Here is a 15,758-nt window from a genome sequence, read left to right as displayed (position 1 = left end):
ATCCAGTCAATATGGCAACCCTGGTGAATACATATTGGAAAAATGTCCTCACTATCGTGCCAATTATTGGGGCTGGTCTGGCTACGATCACCTACCTGTTGCGTCTCTACGGCCGGCGGATGAAGGCGGTGGGGCTGCATCTGGAAGATTATCTAATGGGAGCTGGTCTGATCCTCTCCTACTGCGTCACAGCTTTTGTAGTAGATAGTAAGTACTTGTCCCTTATACTACCTAGGTATATCCTAATATACTAACTATTATAGCCGCCTTCAATGGTGTCGGTTTGCCAATCAGATCCCTCCCCAAGGATGAACGGCAGCGTGTTCAATTCGTATGTTATAGCTTATGACCTTGATAGTATCGGAACATCTAACATCTCGCAGGGATCATGGATGATACAGAAGTTCTGGGCTCCGTCAATGGCCTGTGTCAAGATCTCAATTGTCGTCTTTATCAAACGGCTCTTCAGCTCGATCCGGGCATATGTTATTATCTCCAACTGTCTGGCAGGATTTATCGCCGCATGGGCTCTCGCTGCCCTATTGACCAATATCTTCCAATGCACCCCGGTGCAATACTACTACAATAAAGACTTGAAAGGACACTGCATGTCAGGACAGGTCCAATTCTTCCAGGTTATGGGCTCGATCGCATTGGTTGAAGATATTATCATTTTCTGTCTGCCAATCCCCGTATTTTGGCGGTTACAGGTCAACCGTCGGCAGAAATTAGGATTAACCCTGGTGTTTTCTCTGGGTTTACTGTGCGCGCGGACCCCCAACATGATATATATTGCTTTCTTCTAACATATTGCAGCGTTTGTATCTTCAGTCTGATGCGCCTGATTGAATTCCGGAAATTCCAGCTCACCGACCTTGCCGGTTCGTTTTTATCCCTCTATCCCCAGGTCTTACTATTAACCCCAACTAATATCATCCAGCCTCAAGCGCCAAAGAGTCCATCTGGACCTGCCTGGAACTTGATGTGGCCATCATTTGTGGCTGTCTCCCGTTTCTCAACCCACTTGTGCAAGGGGTCCGCAGCAAAGTCAGAAGTGACCCCTCAAAATATCATACTCAGCCTTCTACCGGATCCAACCTGCATTTACACTCGATGCGGGGAAACAAAGGCGATTTTCGAGCGCTTGGTAGTGATTGTGGAGCGTCTGCGAATTCAAATGGTTACAATGCTATGGCTACGGCAGCTAGACAGAGCCCCGATATGGAAAATAATAGGGACGTGGACGGGGGGTCAGACATGGCTCATAATAATACTTAGATACAAAATCGATTTTCAGTTCAGCATAATACCTATTTCGATTCTTCTTTGTATTGACTTCTACATTGCTAATCTAGCACCGAAGCTCGCCATGGTCGTTGCTGATACATTTGTCTTGGAGCCAATGTGTTAGCCTTTTCCAGAAAGTAACATGTGCATTTCCAGCAAGTATTGACTTACTGAGATCGAGGGTGGTAGCAACGTGTCTGTGATCGTCTTCGGAGTTACGGCACTGGCAGGAAAACTCGGCGATTCCACGAAGGGTGCAGTTGATGCAAGAGCCGGAGTAATTGCCACTGCTTTTGTTAGACTTTTTATTCTTCGACTATAAAAATAGCTCTCGCTCGAGATCCAACTTACTTCTTTCCGCACTATAGGCACGTTAGCATTATTCAAGTTCGAGTGTGTTGGATTGATCTCTTACCTTTAGATTGCCCTTGTTATTCTTGATGCACCGGTTCAGGTCGAGTGTGCTCCATCTGAGTTGGCCATTCTCCCTCTCTTGACACTGTGCTCGCAGAGTTGTGCCTTCGCCATCAATGTCTTGACATGTGTCCGCAAACTTAGAAGGGCCGGCCAAAGCCATGGCTACGAAGGGAAGAAGTCCGAGGGCCTTGAGGAAGAGCATATTGAAAGCGGTTGTTTGAGGGTATTTAGGTAATTGCAATTGATGCTGAATAATGTCGTTATGATTGAAGAATAGTCAAGTTTGGGGATAGATTGCCTCGTTTATATAGCAATCCAATACCTACATTTGTAAGTATTCAATGGCACTCGGACATCCAGCTTCAGCAAGAAGCGAATGCATCTGATCACAAGGCGCAACATACCTACGATGACTCCTTACTTTCTTCAAGCCTGGTACGAGGTTGCATCCAAGTCAACATCAAGTTCGTCAAGGTCATCTTGCATCAGTCCTCCATAGTGACGTATGTTGCTTCCGGGCCGGGCCAAATCTTGATTGTCCATAGGTCAACCACATGGTAGAATCTCATGGGTGGTTACTTCTACCTGAGGTGTCTTCGAGACTGTCATATAAAGGCCATCTAAGTACAATTCAAGTACTTACATATCCAATAAGCAAATATTCCTAGATCGAAACGAATCACCCTCACAGTCCAGATATCAATAGTCTTTCTCAGACTAAAAAGAGTCATAGAAGGGATAGCGGTGTGTGGCAAAGACCGTATTGGATCAAGTATACGATGTAGATCATAGTATATTGATCCACGATGTCGCTGCAAGGGGCACATCAGCATGCTTTTCTCTCTCGCACGAGCCTGTCACTAGCAACCCCCACGCATGGGCATTACCCCAGGCTAAAACCAAGCCAATGGAAGTGCAATCCAGAAGAGTTCCAATGCTTTAATACAAGTTATTACAGTACATCAACACTGGATTGGTCTACCCCATGGGCACCCTTCCTATATAATCTTCTCCACACCCCGCACTAGGCCCACATGCTTGCATGTTCTACCCTTGTCCACGTTGAAACTCCCGTTGTAATATTGCCAGGATAAGTGGGAGCCGTTGTAGCGGGATTCTTGCGATCAGCATCTTCAAAAGTGCAATTGGCTGAGTAAGGCATGAGTTTATGCTTTATTCTTAAGATAGCAGTGTAAACCTTGACCATGGTTGTGGCTAAGAAGTTAAAGAGTCTTTATATACGACTGATCAGTGACGCAAGCACACTACTGGAGCTGACATCCTAAGGGACGGGTTTTGACTCTCAGATATCTTTTACTTTAGAAATCTCTCACTTCAGATATTTCTCAATTTAGTATCTCGTTTCAGCGTCTCATCTATCACAAACAATTCTTAAGCCCACATAGCCTTGAACTTGGTATCGAACTCGGTGTGCAGTTCATTGAAGGCCTTGGCAACCAAGAACATAGATCTGTGGGACTTGTCCACTGGTTTCTCTTGCGTAGTTTTGGAGCCGACCCCGTTAGTCGCATCCTTGGAAGTATCGATGGCTTCAACATCGGTCTCGTCGTCTTCGTCATCCATCTCATCCTCCCAGCTATCCATCACAACCTTCTTCGCTCGGGGGCGAGGGCGGGCACGGGGGCAGCAGCCATCGCCTGCTTGTTGTCTGGCTTCACACCCGTCTTTCCAGCATTTTCAGCCTCAAGCTGATCAACGGCCTTATCATCAACGAGATTCTCGTAGTCGTCACCTCCGCCAGCAACATCGAGCATGTCTGCACCGATATTGCCTCCAGGCTTGAGGAATCCCTCAATGCTAGTTTTGATGGTGGCCAAAGTCAATGAGAAGTCATTCAGCACAAACCAGATGTCCCCGCGACGGATGCGGTTTGCAGTCTCCAACTGAGAAACGTTTCCATGTTTGAAGAAGTCATACAGGTATGCATTGAGAGGGGCGGCGTTCTCGTTGGGGTCAATAGCCACATATGGAATGACGGAATCCTCAATCCAAACGCCACTGCGGACCATCTGACTAAGTTCAAAGACAGTATTGCATTGGTCTCCGTTTCCTGAAAGGGCGAAGAACGGGGAGATGATCGATGGGGAGATGTGATCGAACTGCGAGAAACCGAGTTCCTCGGAGGAACTTTCTCCACCGCACTTGATCCCACTGAATGGTAGCAAACAGTCTGGTTCCTTGATATGCTGCTTGACAAAAGTGGAGACGTAGCCAGTGTAGACATCCAGGATCTGTCTGTTGTGAGCACGCAGGGCGGAGGCTGCTTTCCTCGGCAAAGGTGGGAGAGCCACGATCGAGGAAGGCTTCTTTTCTACGTTTTGGAACCATTCCAATGTGGACGCTCGCAGGGGGATACGCCCGAAAAGGTGGGCCATGACAAGCATCAGGGTATGAACAGTCTTTTTCGGCTTCGTCTCTATGTCCTGACAGAGATCTTGGAGGTATCCCGAATTCAGTAGGGCATGGAAAGCAAAACTAGAATTCTCTGTGTAGTACAGATGAGAGATACAGCCCGCAAAATTCAAAGCCATACCTGTACCGCTAAGGAGACTGTTTCGTCGGAGGTATTCGATAGAGAATCGGAGGTGGTGCAGGACCGTTTGCTTCATCTCAGCGCCACCGAGGTGGATGCGAGAACTTGAGAGTATCGAGTTGATTGATTTCACAGCGGACGGAGCTTGCTTTGAGCCATGTAGCAAGATGAACAGCCGTAGAACCAAACTTGTTGTTATGGGGAAATGTCCACTGAGACTTGGAAGTCTTGAGCTCATCAGTCGTTGCACCTTGGATGGTGGAACCTGCTGGAAAACAACATTTCCCAGAACATCAAATCCACGTCGTCCTGCTCTTCCGGCGGCTTGTCGGAAATTCAGGGCCGTCAAGAAGATGGAATCGCCCGAAAAGACGACTGTCTTACAAGGCATGTTGATACCCAAGGCCAAAGTGCCAGTTGCAATCACGACACGCAAAAAGCCTTTCCTAAAGAGAATCTCACAAACTTGACGGTACTTGCGATTCATACCAGCATGGTGGACACTGATTCCTCGCTCCAGGGCGTCTATCAACCATTGAGGCACCGAGCGCCACTGCAGCTGCTTGGCATAGACAAGGAACTCGGAAGCGGGGACTTTCTTGAAGTCAGCCAAATGGAATCCATCCACAGGCCTCTTCGGGTCAAAGAGATCAAGCCAGCCGAAATCAGTAGATGCTGATTCTTTGGCTTGCTCTGCCTTGGAAGTTGGCTCCTCGTCAGCGTTTCCGCTTGTTTTCTTCTTGGTAGCCTTTTCAAGCTTCTTCTTGGCTGACATCTTGGATGTCTTCCATATTTCCCATTTGGCAACCTTGGATTTCCATACTGGACTCTCTTCTTTCCATTTTGTCTCAGCATTTTGTAGCTGCGTCAACAAGTCATGGCATATATCTTCGCATTTACCGCGGTCGTAATTGAAGAATAGCGCGGGGAGAGCATTCTGAGCGTGCAACGAAGAGATCAAAGGGAGGGTTGTATCAAGCAAGTTACCGTCTAGTGTGTCAGACAGGCCATTCATGCGAGACACCTGTTTCGACAAGTCCTTTTCTTTCTGGACTACGAACCCTGTTGGGTGCTCAAGATTGAGCAACAGTGTCTCAAATGGGGATTCCCGGTCTTTCATCCATTCTCCTAACAACGTTTTCAGTTGCCTCTGCCATTCTATGATGTGCACTTTCTGGATGATAATATTCGAGAAAAAGATGGACGGATCCAGAGATGGATCAACAGGGAACTTCTCTGTTTGGAGATCCTTCATTGCCTTCCACAAAGTGAAGCAGTCACGTGGTTCGAAGTCAAGATCATCTGGTATCGATCTGGTGCGGTCCAGCAGGCTGGTGACAGGATGCACGAACGTCATATCATCTGCTTCATCGAGGCCTAGGCGGGCCAAGCTAGGAGTATTGGAAAATCCCTTGAACGAGAAGTCACCATGAGGCTGGTACACGTACTTGCGCAGATCCGAATAACGGTGCTGGTGCTGGATCATCTTGAGGTCAAATCCATTGGTTCTCTGGGCAAAATCTAGCCAGTTGTAGAATTCCTGGGGGTTTCCGACGGTAGCCGAGAGCGCTATAATTGGGCATGGGGACATCAGAAGTAGTTGTTCCCAAACGACACCATCGTCGGCTTGGCCGATGCAATGAATCTCATCAAAGATGATACGTCTCAAGCGGGGAGTCCATGCATTGGCGTTCGAGGGATTAAGCAGCATGATCTGAAGAATCTGCGGAACGGTGATGAGGATTTGGCATCCCTGGGGATTATTGATGCGATAGTCTCTGGTGTGGATGGCCCAAACCGACTTGCCATTGGTTTTGGCTGGGAATGCTTTCGAGAACCGGGCTTGCACCTCAGCTGCGATCTGATTGACAAGAGCTTTGGTGGGGGCAACATAAACAAGAATTCCATCATGATCTTCTTTCAAGATCTGTCTCATCGCATAGAAACTGAAGCATGTTAGCAAGGTTCTAGATCGAGGCATATTGCAACTTACGAGATAAATGTTTTTCCTGCACTCGTTGGGGCCACGATGAATGCGCTCTTCTTTGCATCGATCTGGTCCAGAACTTCACGCTGCCAGCGATCGGGCGCGAAATCAGGCGTCCGGGAATCCGGCAACGAGTCTATGCTGCGTTCCATAAAAGGCCCGCCGTGTAGAAGCTGGAATTCAACTGGGCTCATCTCGATACTCATGCTGGGTGCTGCTTTGGGGATCTTGAACGACGGGAAAGATAATTTCTGTTCAATATCGGCATGAAGCGGAGCATCTGGCAAACCAAGTACTTGACAGACTGTTGAGACATATGTGACAATATCGGATGAGATCCCTTGCTTGATTTTCACGAGACAAGTGACAATCTCCCAAATGCGTGTTACAATCAACATGTGTTTTTTACTCTGCATATTTGTGCGTTCGGCGAACATAAGCCGCAGCAATGTATCGATCATACAAGTCAAGACTTCAGGTTCTAGAACCTGTCGACTGTCTTTGGGTAGACTAGTCAAGTATCCGTTGAGCTTTGTAAAACGAGTTACAAGATCGTCGATGAGAGCGAATTCGTCATTATACATGTTCTTCCACTTCTGTCTCTGCTTTTGGGTAACTTCCATTGCTTTTTGATGAACGAAAGCTGTGGCCATCTCCTTGGTGGATGGTTTGCCAGATTTGGAGTGAGCTTTCTTGTCTAATTTCGAGGTCGTCGAGCGGGTTCCAACATCTCTGCTCGCTGAAGGAGTTTGGTGAGACTTCTGGCGTGAAGTACTGGAGGATTCAACAATAATCGGCTCCGGCTGTGATCCAGAGAGACTTGCAGCATAATCTCTCATCTCGGCCATAAAACGCTGGTTCCGCTTGTGGTTTCGCTCAACCTCTTGCGGAGTTAGGATGACTTTCTTTTGGTCAAGAGGTTTGGAGTTATGCCAGTGGCTATCTTCTTTGAACTCCTTGCAAATTTGGGAATCACTCTTCGCATCGGCAGATGCATCAACTGCAACATGAACAGGCTTCAGAATTTTATCGAAGACTGCATTGCTAAATGGAAGCACCTTTTCAAAGCCATGATGAGGCTCGGAGATACTTCCATGAGTGGTATCTTTAGAGGTAGCCCCCGCTTCTCCAATCGCTTCACATTGCAGTGTTGTGCCACAAATGCGGTCCACCAGGCATGCAAGAGTGTTGAACGAAGATTGTGTAACCGATGAGATTACTGCTTGAATGCCCAGTTTCTCGACCATCCGCTGGACTTCGAAAAACAAAGTTCCATCCACGAGATCAGACAGATCGCAAGGTAGGTTATTTTCGCTCATTGCTTTCTCCCAAAGCTTCGAGGTGAGCAAAGCCTTGGCGGTCTTCACAAATTCGTTGAAAAACTTCAAGTTTTCGGGTGCAGTTGTTTGAATTGACCGATCCGATAGTTGGGTGTCCTGCAAAAGAACAATGTGCAAAATCATAGACTGTGCTCCAATCTTGTTTTCGGGGTTATCCACCGCGCCGCCCAAAAGCATAGAGCTGATCGTAGCAACCACAAGACATTGGCGTTGAGACAGGTCAGGCTTCTCAATAAGTGCCTGTTCAAGGAACTTGTCTGTCTGAGCCTGGTTGGATGATTGGTCGTTGACGAAGTTATGTTCCAGCGCATCCTCCGCTTGGTCTTGGCTGTCTTCAATCTCTAATTGAGAGAGGGAATCCCACAATTGATTGGGATCTTCTGTTTCAGGGCCAGTCGATAAGGGATTCGTTTTAATGGAGCTTTCAATCACCATTGCCATGACCTGCGTATATTGTGAGTACAGAGCCTACTCATCCGTGGTTGAAAAGACCTACCTTTGTGTCACGGAACTCGAGACTATCCATGAGAGCAACGTTGTATCCGTGGACAACAAACCAGTAAATCATCGCGCGGAGCTTAAATCTTAAGATCTCGCCTCGCTGATCGACGAAAGAACCTTCCTGGTCACTGTCTTCGAGGTCACTACAGTCAGGATCACTTTCGAAATCGCTGCTGTCAATATCACTAGCAGTATCATCCTTGTTCTGCTCGGAAGAAGCGCCGTCGTGGCACATGAACAAGTAGGCCCCGGAATTTATCAGATGAGCTTTGAACTCATCAGACTGGAAGCTATCAAACCTCAGAGCCCGGAAGAATCGTGATGGTTGGGCGCGAACAGAGACAAGATGCTGTATGATTGCCTCTCGGGCAAGGAGGTATCTCGCGTGCAGATCTCTGGGGACTCCTCTGGGAATGCATAACGAGGCATTCTCGGCGAAAAAGACAACCTCGAAGAAACATTTGCGCTGTTGAAGCTTTTGTAACAACTTCTCAGCAAGGTAAGTCGCATGCAAGACCTGGAAGCCCGGGTTGAAATCAAGTTTCTCGTTGGAAAAGCATTGGAGTAGAAGAGAATCTCCTTCGATTATGAAAAGCTCGTCACCAACAAAGTCACCGACGAGGTCAACGACTCGAGAGTCTAGGTTATTGTACCTTTATTTGATTATTAGTAAAAATGAGCTGACTCCAAGAGCCGACAAGCCACTCACCAATCCAGCACAACATGGCGATCCATAATCTTCTCAATATTTCGGTAGTTTGCCTAGAAGGCTAGATCTAGACTGTTAGAATCAAGACTGGAAGATCGACATTCTGAGGCACACGAACAAGATGAACTGGGTAAGCTGAGATAGGAGAGCAAGGGAAAGCATGACACTGAGGACGGGAACAGGGTAAAATAGAGACCTGGGGTGGCCTTCAGGGAAAATATCAAATGCAAACGGGCCAAAAGGAGGGGCATCAAACAGGGTATATTGGGATTGCATTGCGCATGTCGTTCCTTTGACCCAACAAACAGACAAATAGCTTACCTATGATATTATGAAGTGTAGAACTCTGGCTCATTTCCTCTATATTCTTGGTATAAAGACAATATCTAGAACAGTTGGACTGTTGATCTCTTTTGGTTTACAACCGTGAAGGGAATTTCGGGCAGAAAAACCCAACGACCGCCTTATCCAGTATAAGATGTACAGCAGTATACAACATCCATCACCATCCATAGATCGGATCGGAGTAGATATCTGAGATTTGTGACTCGAATCATGTGGAATATGTAGATGATCGTATTTGTAACTACTGTTCTTTTGTTTGAATCTTGGCGGGCTGCCCAACTCTGCTGTCCTGAGCTGGTATGCACTATTAAGTTGGAATAGCTGCCTGGAAGGAAGTTCGACGATTAGATCTTTGAATCTGAAACCTGGGACAATCCCAGCTCCATTGTGTGCAAGTCTAGACCGAGATGATGCATAAGGTAGATTATCTGATGGTGGATGCGTTTATTGTACAAAATTCGCCACCAACGCCAGTACCCTTCTTCGAGCTTTTTTTTTCGCCAGATATATTCATATCTTTCATTCAAAGTTGACTTTTGTGCAATTTTTGCCAGTAAAGAATGCCGCTTACCAAGCAGTGTGTCCTCCATCGATGAGCAGAGTGCTTCCCGTCATGAAGCTGCTCGCATCAGAAAGACAGAAAAGAGCCGCGCCACGGAATTCCTCGGGCAGCGCCAACCGACCAAGCATGTTCTCCGCTTCCCAAGTAGCTCTAGCAGCAGGATTCTGCTTGAATACCTCGTCCACCATCGGGGTGATGATGTGACCGGGGCACAAACTGTTGACACGAATGCCATGACGACCCCATTCCATAGCAAGAGAACGACCTAGCTGGATAACTGCCGCCTTTGACGAGTTGTATACGGGCGAGGTCATGCCTTTGTTGGCGATTAGGCCGCTCATGCTGGCTACTAGTAGGATCGAGCCCTGCTGTTGGTATTTGAACATCTGGCGGGCGGCGGCGGTGGCTGAGTTGAATACTCCATTATAATTAATCGACATCACATCATCTAAAGCCTGCTGGGAGTGCTCTAGTGCGCTCTGGAGGTAGTTGATTCCGGCTGCGGCGATAAGACCGTCCAATCGCTCTCCCTGCGCTGCAATGGCTGCGAATGCGTTGTTGACTTCGGTGTTGTTGCGTACGTCGATGCGGATATATTCCAAGCTGCTTCCATAGTCATCCTGGGCCCTTTGCTTAGCAAGGAGGAAGTCTGGATGCGGGGATTCGAGGCGGTCCAGACAGTACACTGCTTATATGATATTGCGTTAGCATTCGTTCAGTTCGACAATCGGGGGGAAACGAAAGAGTCAATACCTTTTGCCCCGGCCTCGACCAACGCTTCTGCCATTGATAGTCCCAGTCCTCGTCCACCGCCGGTGATGGCATATACTCGGCCCTCAAGATCAAACTCGCTGAAACGGCGGTTGTTGCGCAAGAGCTCTTTCGCCGGCATCTTTGATTGGATGTGGTCCAGGTGGTGAGTTACATTGTGGATATCGTGAGGGCTAAAAGTACTCTTGGAGGTCGAGTACAAGCGACTTGATGAGGAAAAGAGAGAACCAGGAACAGCGACGGCGACTCCAGCTAGCCGTGTACGAGCGGGAGCCCATACTCGGGGAATGAAAGACATGGCCAAAGGCGGGATCGGGGTATAACTATAGAGTGGGAGGTATTCAGAAGCGAGGGAGTAATATTAATGCCGACAGTTGTGAAATAGGAAATAACAAGGAGTGATACAGCCAAAGAATTCACGATATTTCCGTATATTGCATCGGGGTGATAGATTTATATGTCTAGAGAGCTGAGACGGTACTTCCTTGGAAAGCCTACCGAGAACAATAAGATCCTGCATAAAGATTGACAGGAAAAAAAATCTTCTAGTTGCGCGTGACCCGGTGGATAATTGCTTTCACCATTACTCCGATGGACCCAGACACTTCGATTGACCGAGAGCATCCACGGCAAGGCCCAAGCTTGCCACTGAAGCTCTGATTAGCTATGGAGATGGGGAAGTTGGGGAAAGGGGGTCGCACCACTATCTAGGAAGGAATATCGTGACCTTGGGCTGAAGACGGTAAAGACTTCGATGCGAGCTTCGATGGAATGGCCCACCCGACGGGAGTATGCACGATTGTACATCACAATTGATAGTCTAGCAGTGTGATTGGCTCAAATCAGGTTCTTTTGCCAATGCCGATCCCCGGTTTTGTTCCGGTTCGAAGGGGCTGGATAGTTAGGGGGAAATATCAGAAGATCCCGCACTGAAGCTCCCATGCAGATGCGGAATGCCGGCCCCAATGAGATACTCGGCATCAACGGCTAGTTGGAAGCATAATGCATTTTCTATTTTCTTGCTTGACATTATGCCACAAAGATTTCGAGACATCCAAAGGCTCCAGGCTCCACAGAAATTTGTGGGTAGTTACAAGTCAATGGATATCTCATCTCGTCTTCTCCTTTCTCGGCGTCCCGGCCCCCTTGGGACCAGACCCTCGAAGTTCCACCTTGAATCCACCCAAACCCCATGGGCGTGCAGATTGTCCAGTCCCGGGTTCTAATTTTTATTTTATTTTATTTTTAGGATGGGGGGGAATGGACCACATGAGCTTAATGAAATCTCATACATTCAAGCCCGGGATTTCCTAATCCGGTAACCCTTCCTCACATCTTACACCGACTCCCATGCCCAAGGGACACCTGTACAACAGCTCTATAGAATCTTCGCCCTGAATGAGATCCCTGAATGTTTCATTTGCACTTACTATAATAATTGGCAAGGAACTTGGACGCTTTCTTTCTACGTCTCTATCACCGGGAACTAAAGGCGTTTGGGGGGGGGGGGCGGTTGCCAATACGGAGTACAATGTATGGCATAATATGCTAGCCGGGCCTGTTCCATATTCCTTTTTGTAGTTAAGGAAGCCCCCCGAACTCGCTGCCTGGACCCTCTTTGCCACTCATGATGGGTCTGTCCCGCAAGCCCTACATTGTACACGTGCTTGCAATCCCATTCCGACTACGGAGTAAGCAGGGGCTATCAAAGAATTGAAGACGATCTTGAGCATCTTGCGGAACGGCGTACGTACTAAATTCAGGTCACCTGTCCCTTGTGGAGTACTTCATACAGATAAGGGATATGTGATATTTCTGTCAATAAAGAAGCAACACGATCTGCAGGGACACGGTGTGCACATTCCTTCTCTCCTGCGGCTGGTCTTCAAATGAAGATCCCGACAGACGACACATGACCCCATCTCGCAGCAATGGATGGAGCGAACTTGATTTCTCGGAAATAGCTTTGCCAAGACCACCAACAAAAAGTGCGGGTAAAAGAAAGAGAAAAAAAGGACCCATGCATTATCCAGACTCCTGTCAGCCGTCCTAATCACCCAATGCCCATGAGATAAAACGCCAATTCCTCTGAAGGTGCTCGTAAACGAAGACAATAAGAACAAAGGACCAATTAGAGTCCATGGGCCGCTTCAATCATTATGGCATACCCGCGAGACTCGCAGTCGTCTCGGGTCCGAAGCTGCTGCGAAGGCTTCCGAAATCCAGTTTCATGAGCAGACGATCCACGCCCGCTGCTTTATGGGGCACGTAATGGTGGAAGCCGGAACTCGTGCTGTCAGCTTGGTGGGAACCAGGCCACGTCTGACCGAAGTTCGTTGCGAGTCCCACGGGTCCCAGACCTTCTCCCGAGCGACTGTCGTCAATGTCCCGCAGGCTTCCAACGAGATTCTTGATACCCGCTTCGACATCGTTTCGAGTGGCGCGTAGCTCTTCCCATACCTCGCGTTCTTCATGGGCATAATCTACCAAGGCGTCTTCCACGCCTTCATCTGTTTCTAAATCCATGTTGCGTTGGATAGTTTCCAACCGTATCAGAAGGGCCACGAAGCGGTCTATATTTGTGAGGAGTCCTCTCATAGTGTTTGTGAAGGGTAGATCAGTCAAAAAGAGAGATTGCACCAAAGATGACAAGTGCCGCCGGTGGGCAACCGTGAGAGCCTCGGGATCATGTCGTCCCATGGTCTGCTGGCCAGACTCGGGGGACAGTGTTTTGGAACTGTTATGCGATTTAGAAGAGGATGCGGTCCCAGGTCGGGATCCAGGAGCTGATACTGTGGACGAAGAGCATCCTTCAATCCATTGGCGAAGGTGCTGCCATGACTCATTGACGACGTCTCCCTGGAAAAAGCTCCCAATCTCGGAAAGCGTAAACAGACATGCACTTCCTGTGGCCCAGATATGACGCATTTGGCGAACACGGGCATTATCTCTATCTCTCCTTGCCTGCAGCTTAGCTTGGCCAAAGACACTGTTACTTCTGGGTGGTCCCCATGGTGTAGGGTGGTTTCGCCGCAACGGAGTTCGTTTCCATAGATCTCCAAGCCGGATCTGAGCCCGCCGTATTCCCAGGAGATAAGAATGGATCTTAGAATAGATGACAATATCGGAGCTCGAGATAAATAGGTCCAGAGGGGCTCGGATATGTGCGGTGAGATTTGTGGGTGTGGGGAAGAGCAGATCTTCAAATGAGATCTTTGAGATTTTGGATATTGAATTGGGATTTTGGGCAGGGGTTATCGGTCGGCCACTTTTGCGGCCACTGATGGACAGACAAAGAAGGTCCCGGGCAAGTTCAAGTTCTTCATCGGCTGGGTCCTCCTCCTTTTGTAGCGAGAAAAGCTCTGCCCATGCTTCAGCTAGAGCAGCTGTGACATCACCTTCTTTGATGGTAAGGTTGTCAAGTTTTCCCAATGGACGGGTCGCTGATGGGCCTCGGCGTCGGCTTTCCTCAATGCGAGAATCCGCATGTGCTACAAGAGCTACTGCAAACTCTCCTCGTCCTAGTAAAAGGAAATTGTGAAGCAAAGTCAGGATTTCCAGGATCTTTGGGAGGGGCAACAATTTAGACAAGGTTGATTGAGAAAGGGAAAGGCGAATGGAGTCAACGGCGGTAGTCAACTTTGAAGGCGAAATTGGTGATTTCAGGCCCGCAAGTTGCTCGATGTGCTCCCGATATAACGTCACGGGCGCAGTAGAAGTTCCTGCTATTGAAGTTTTCCGCTTCGCCCGGATATGATTGAGGGATTTGCCAATAAATAGTATTGAGCCTGCTGTTTGTGCTGTGACGAAACCTGGGAGCAATCGGACGTTTATGCTGAATTGTGCCTCTCCATTCTCTTTTTCGGTATCCTCCTGGATGAAAAAGTCTTCCTTCCCGTAGATAGGAAGATTTCCATAAAGCAACCACATCGAAAGTTGTTTCATCCATGCTGTCTCAGCCGCTGTCGCCAGCTGTAGGGCCATCTCCTTGATATCAAGATATCCTGTTTGAGCTTCGGTCCGCAGGTGATCTATGAGTGCTGCCCCCGTGGAACCATGCAAAATCCCGGTGCTTTTTCTTTCGGGTTGAATGAACTGGATAACAGCCCAAAGCCACTCCATGCGCCGCGTCCATGGTGCAAACTCCTCCACGATAGTCGACAACGGGACAATACCATAGCCTCCGACATATCCACTGTCCTCGGCAAGGATTGCCCTCTCAACCTCCAGGATCTTCTTCTGGAATTCGCCTAGATGTGTTCCAACAATAACTGTAGAGACAGAGCGGCATATGACAGATGGGCTCGTGGAGGATATATTGGAGGCATATTTCCGCAGCTGCACGTGGAGTCGACTTAGATGGGCAACGGAGGCGAGGAGGGCTTTCTCCGGAGGTGAAAGAAGGAGAAAATCATCTTGAGTGACAGCATTTTCCCCTTTTTGGGTATTGAATAGGGGGGGACGGCTGGCCGGAGAGGGAGAGTAGGATCTCATGGAGCATTCTGACGAGAGTTCCCTATCGGTCCATATCAATCACGAGCTCATCACAGGCGTATATGCAGAAAACTCACCTAGAGAAATGTCTTCTCTCCGCTGGGCAGTTCCTACGCTGCCAGTACAATAGACCGCGCCCCACGATTTCAAAGCGACACATATGAAGTCGAACGTCTTGTCGGCGCCAAGCTTCGCGTTGATGCCGAGACGCGTCAAACGTGGCGTATGGAATAGCAGGCTTCAGAACCAATCAGGGAAGATAGGGCTGGTTGTTCATTCTTGAAAGTCGACCACAACCTTATCCAGATGTGTCACAGCTTCCAACTCTCAACAAGACACTATGGCTCGAACACAATAGCTCCCATTGAAGTATTGCGGGGCTAAAGGCCAATCGCCCTCTCACCGCCCGTTAGTCATCACTTAGCTGTCCGGACCCCCTCTTACGTCGGTGTCCCTCTTGATCTCATCTTCTACTTCGTACTGACTTGTCCTTTACTTATTCACCTCCCACCTCACACAGCAGCGCTTCATTATTCTTCTCTTCTATAATCCTCTATCATTCGTCGATTGCGTTCGGATTACTACTCTTCTCCGTGCTCGTTGAGCTAGGTACCTGGTACGCTGGGCGTTGCAACTTGATTTATCATCACTATTGAAAGACTTGCTCTATTGCAAGGCTTTCACCTCCTGATTTTCATCATTCCTTCAAACATTCCTGTTCGAGACGCGGCTAAGCCCGGGAAGCGCAGAGCCTCTGAAGACGACGTCGGAGCTCGGCCAGAGAAAAGAAC

General features: G+C 48.3%; 6 protein-coding genes across 6 annotated transcripts; 2 read left to right on the top strand and 4 right to left on the bottom strand.

Annotated features, from left to right (window-relative positions):
* Nucleotides 1-11: 11 nt before the first annotated feature.
* N7519_005464 (uncharacterized protein) lies at nucleotides 12-1,278 on the top strand (the record flags this gene model as incomplete). The annotated part of the gene is made up of 5 exons (XM_057292240.1): nucleotides 12-207; nucleotides 264-331; nucleotides 384-763; nucleotides 817-881; nucleotides 941-1,278. 5 exons carry the CDS (start codon nucleotides 12-14, stop codon nucleotides 1,276-1,278), a joined length of 1,047 nt encoding a protein of 348 aa, XP_057147051.1.
* A 73-nt stretch (nucleotides 1,279-1,351) lies between these two features.
* On the bottom strand, nucleotides 1,352-1,906 carry N7519_005463 (CVNH domain-containing protein; the record flags this gene model as incomplete). Its single annotated transcript, XM_057292239.1, has 4 exons — nucleotides 1,352-1,392; nucleotides 1,459-1,574; nucleotides 1,639-1,649; nucleotides 1,703-1,906. 4 exons carry the CDS (start codon nucleotides 1,904-1,906, stop codon nucleotides 1,352-1,354), a joined length of 372 nt encoding a protein of 123 aa, XP_057147050.1.
* Nucleotides 1,907-3,096: 1,190 nt separating this feature from the next.
* Nucleotides 3,097-9,071, bottom strand: N7519_005462 (putative DEAD/DEAH box helicase; the record flags this gene model as incomplete). Its single annotated transcript, XM_057292238.1, has 6 exons — nucleotides 3,097-3,323; nucleotides 3,386-6,204; nucleotides 6,252-8,029; nucleotides 8,082-8,739; nucleotides 8,796-8,848; nucleotides 8,910-9,071. 6 exons carry the CDS (start codon nucleotides 9,069-9,071, stop codon nucleotides 3,097-3,099), a joined length of 5,697 nt encoding a protein of 1,898 aa, XP_057147049.1.
* A 636-nt stretch (nucleotides 9,072-9,707) lies between these two features.
* Nucleotides 9,708-10,771, bottom strand: N7519_005461 (putative short chain dehydrogenase/oxidoreductase; the record flags this gene model as incomplete). Its single annotated transcript, XM_057292237.1, has 2 exons — nucleotides 9,708-10,387; nucleotides 10,456-10,771. 2 exons carry the CDS (start codon nucleotides 10,769-10,771, stop codon nucleotides 9,708-9,710), a joined length of 996 nt encoding a protein of 331 aa, XP_057147048.1.
* Nucleotides 10,772-12,630: 1,859 nt separating this feature from the next.
* N7519_005460 (uncharacterized protein) lies at nucleotides 12,631-14,967 on the bottom strand (the record flags this gene model as incomplete). Its single annotated transcript, XM_057292236.1, has 1 exon — nucleotides 12,631-14,967. The coding sequence occupies one exon, from the start codon at nucleotides 14,965-14,967 to the stop codon at nucleotides 12,631-12,633; it is 2,337 nt and encodes a 778-aa protein (XP_057147047.1).
* An 81-nt stretch (nucleotides 14,968-15,048) lies between these two features.
* Nucleotides 15,049-15,623, top strand: N7519_005459 (uncharacterized protein; the record flags this gene model as incomplete). The annotated part of the gene is made up of 3 exons (XM_057292235.1): nucleotides 15,049-15,190; nucleotides 15,212-15,275; nucleotides 15,488-15,623. Coding segments are annotated over 3 exons (342 nt in total), but the record flags the coding sequence as incomplete, so codon positions are not given.
* Nucleotides 15,624-15,758: the final 135 nt, after the last annotated feature.

The sequence above is a fragment of the Penicillium mononematosum genome (genome assembly GCF_028829835.1).
Source record: "Penicillium mononematosum strain IBT 11891 chromosome Unknown utg000003l:1.0-8172316.0:1.0-8177699.0, whole genome shotgun sequence".
Taxonomy (NCBI): Eukaryota; Fungi; Ascomycota; class Eurotiomycetes; order Eurotiales; family Aspergillaceae; genus Penicillium; species Penicillium mononematosum.
This window is presented reverse-complemented; position numbering and strand designations above follow the sequence as displayed.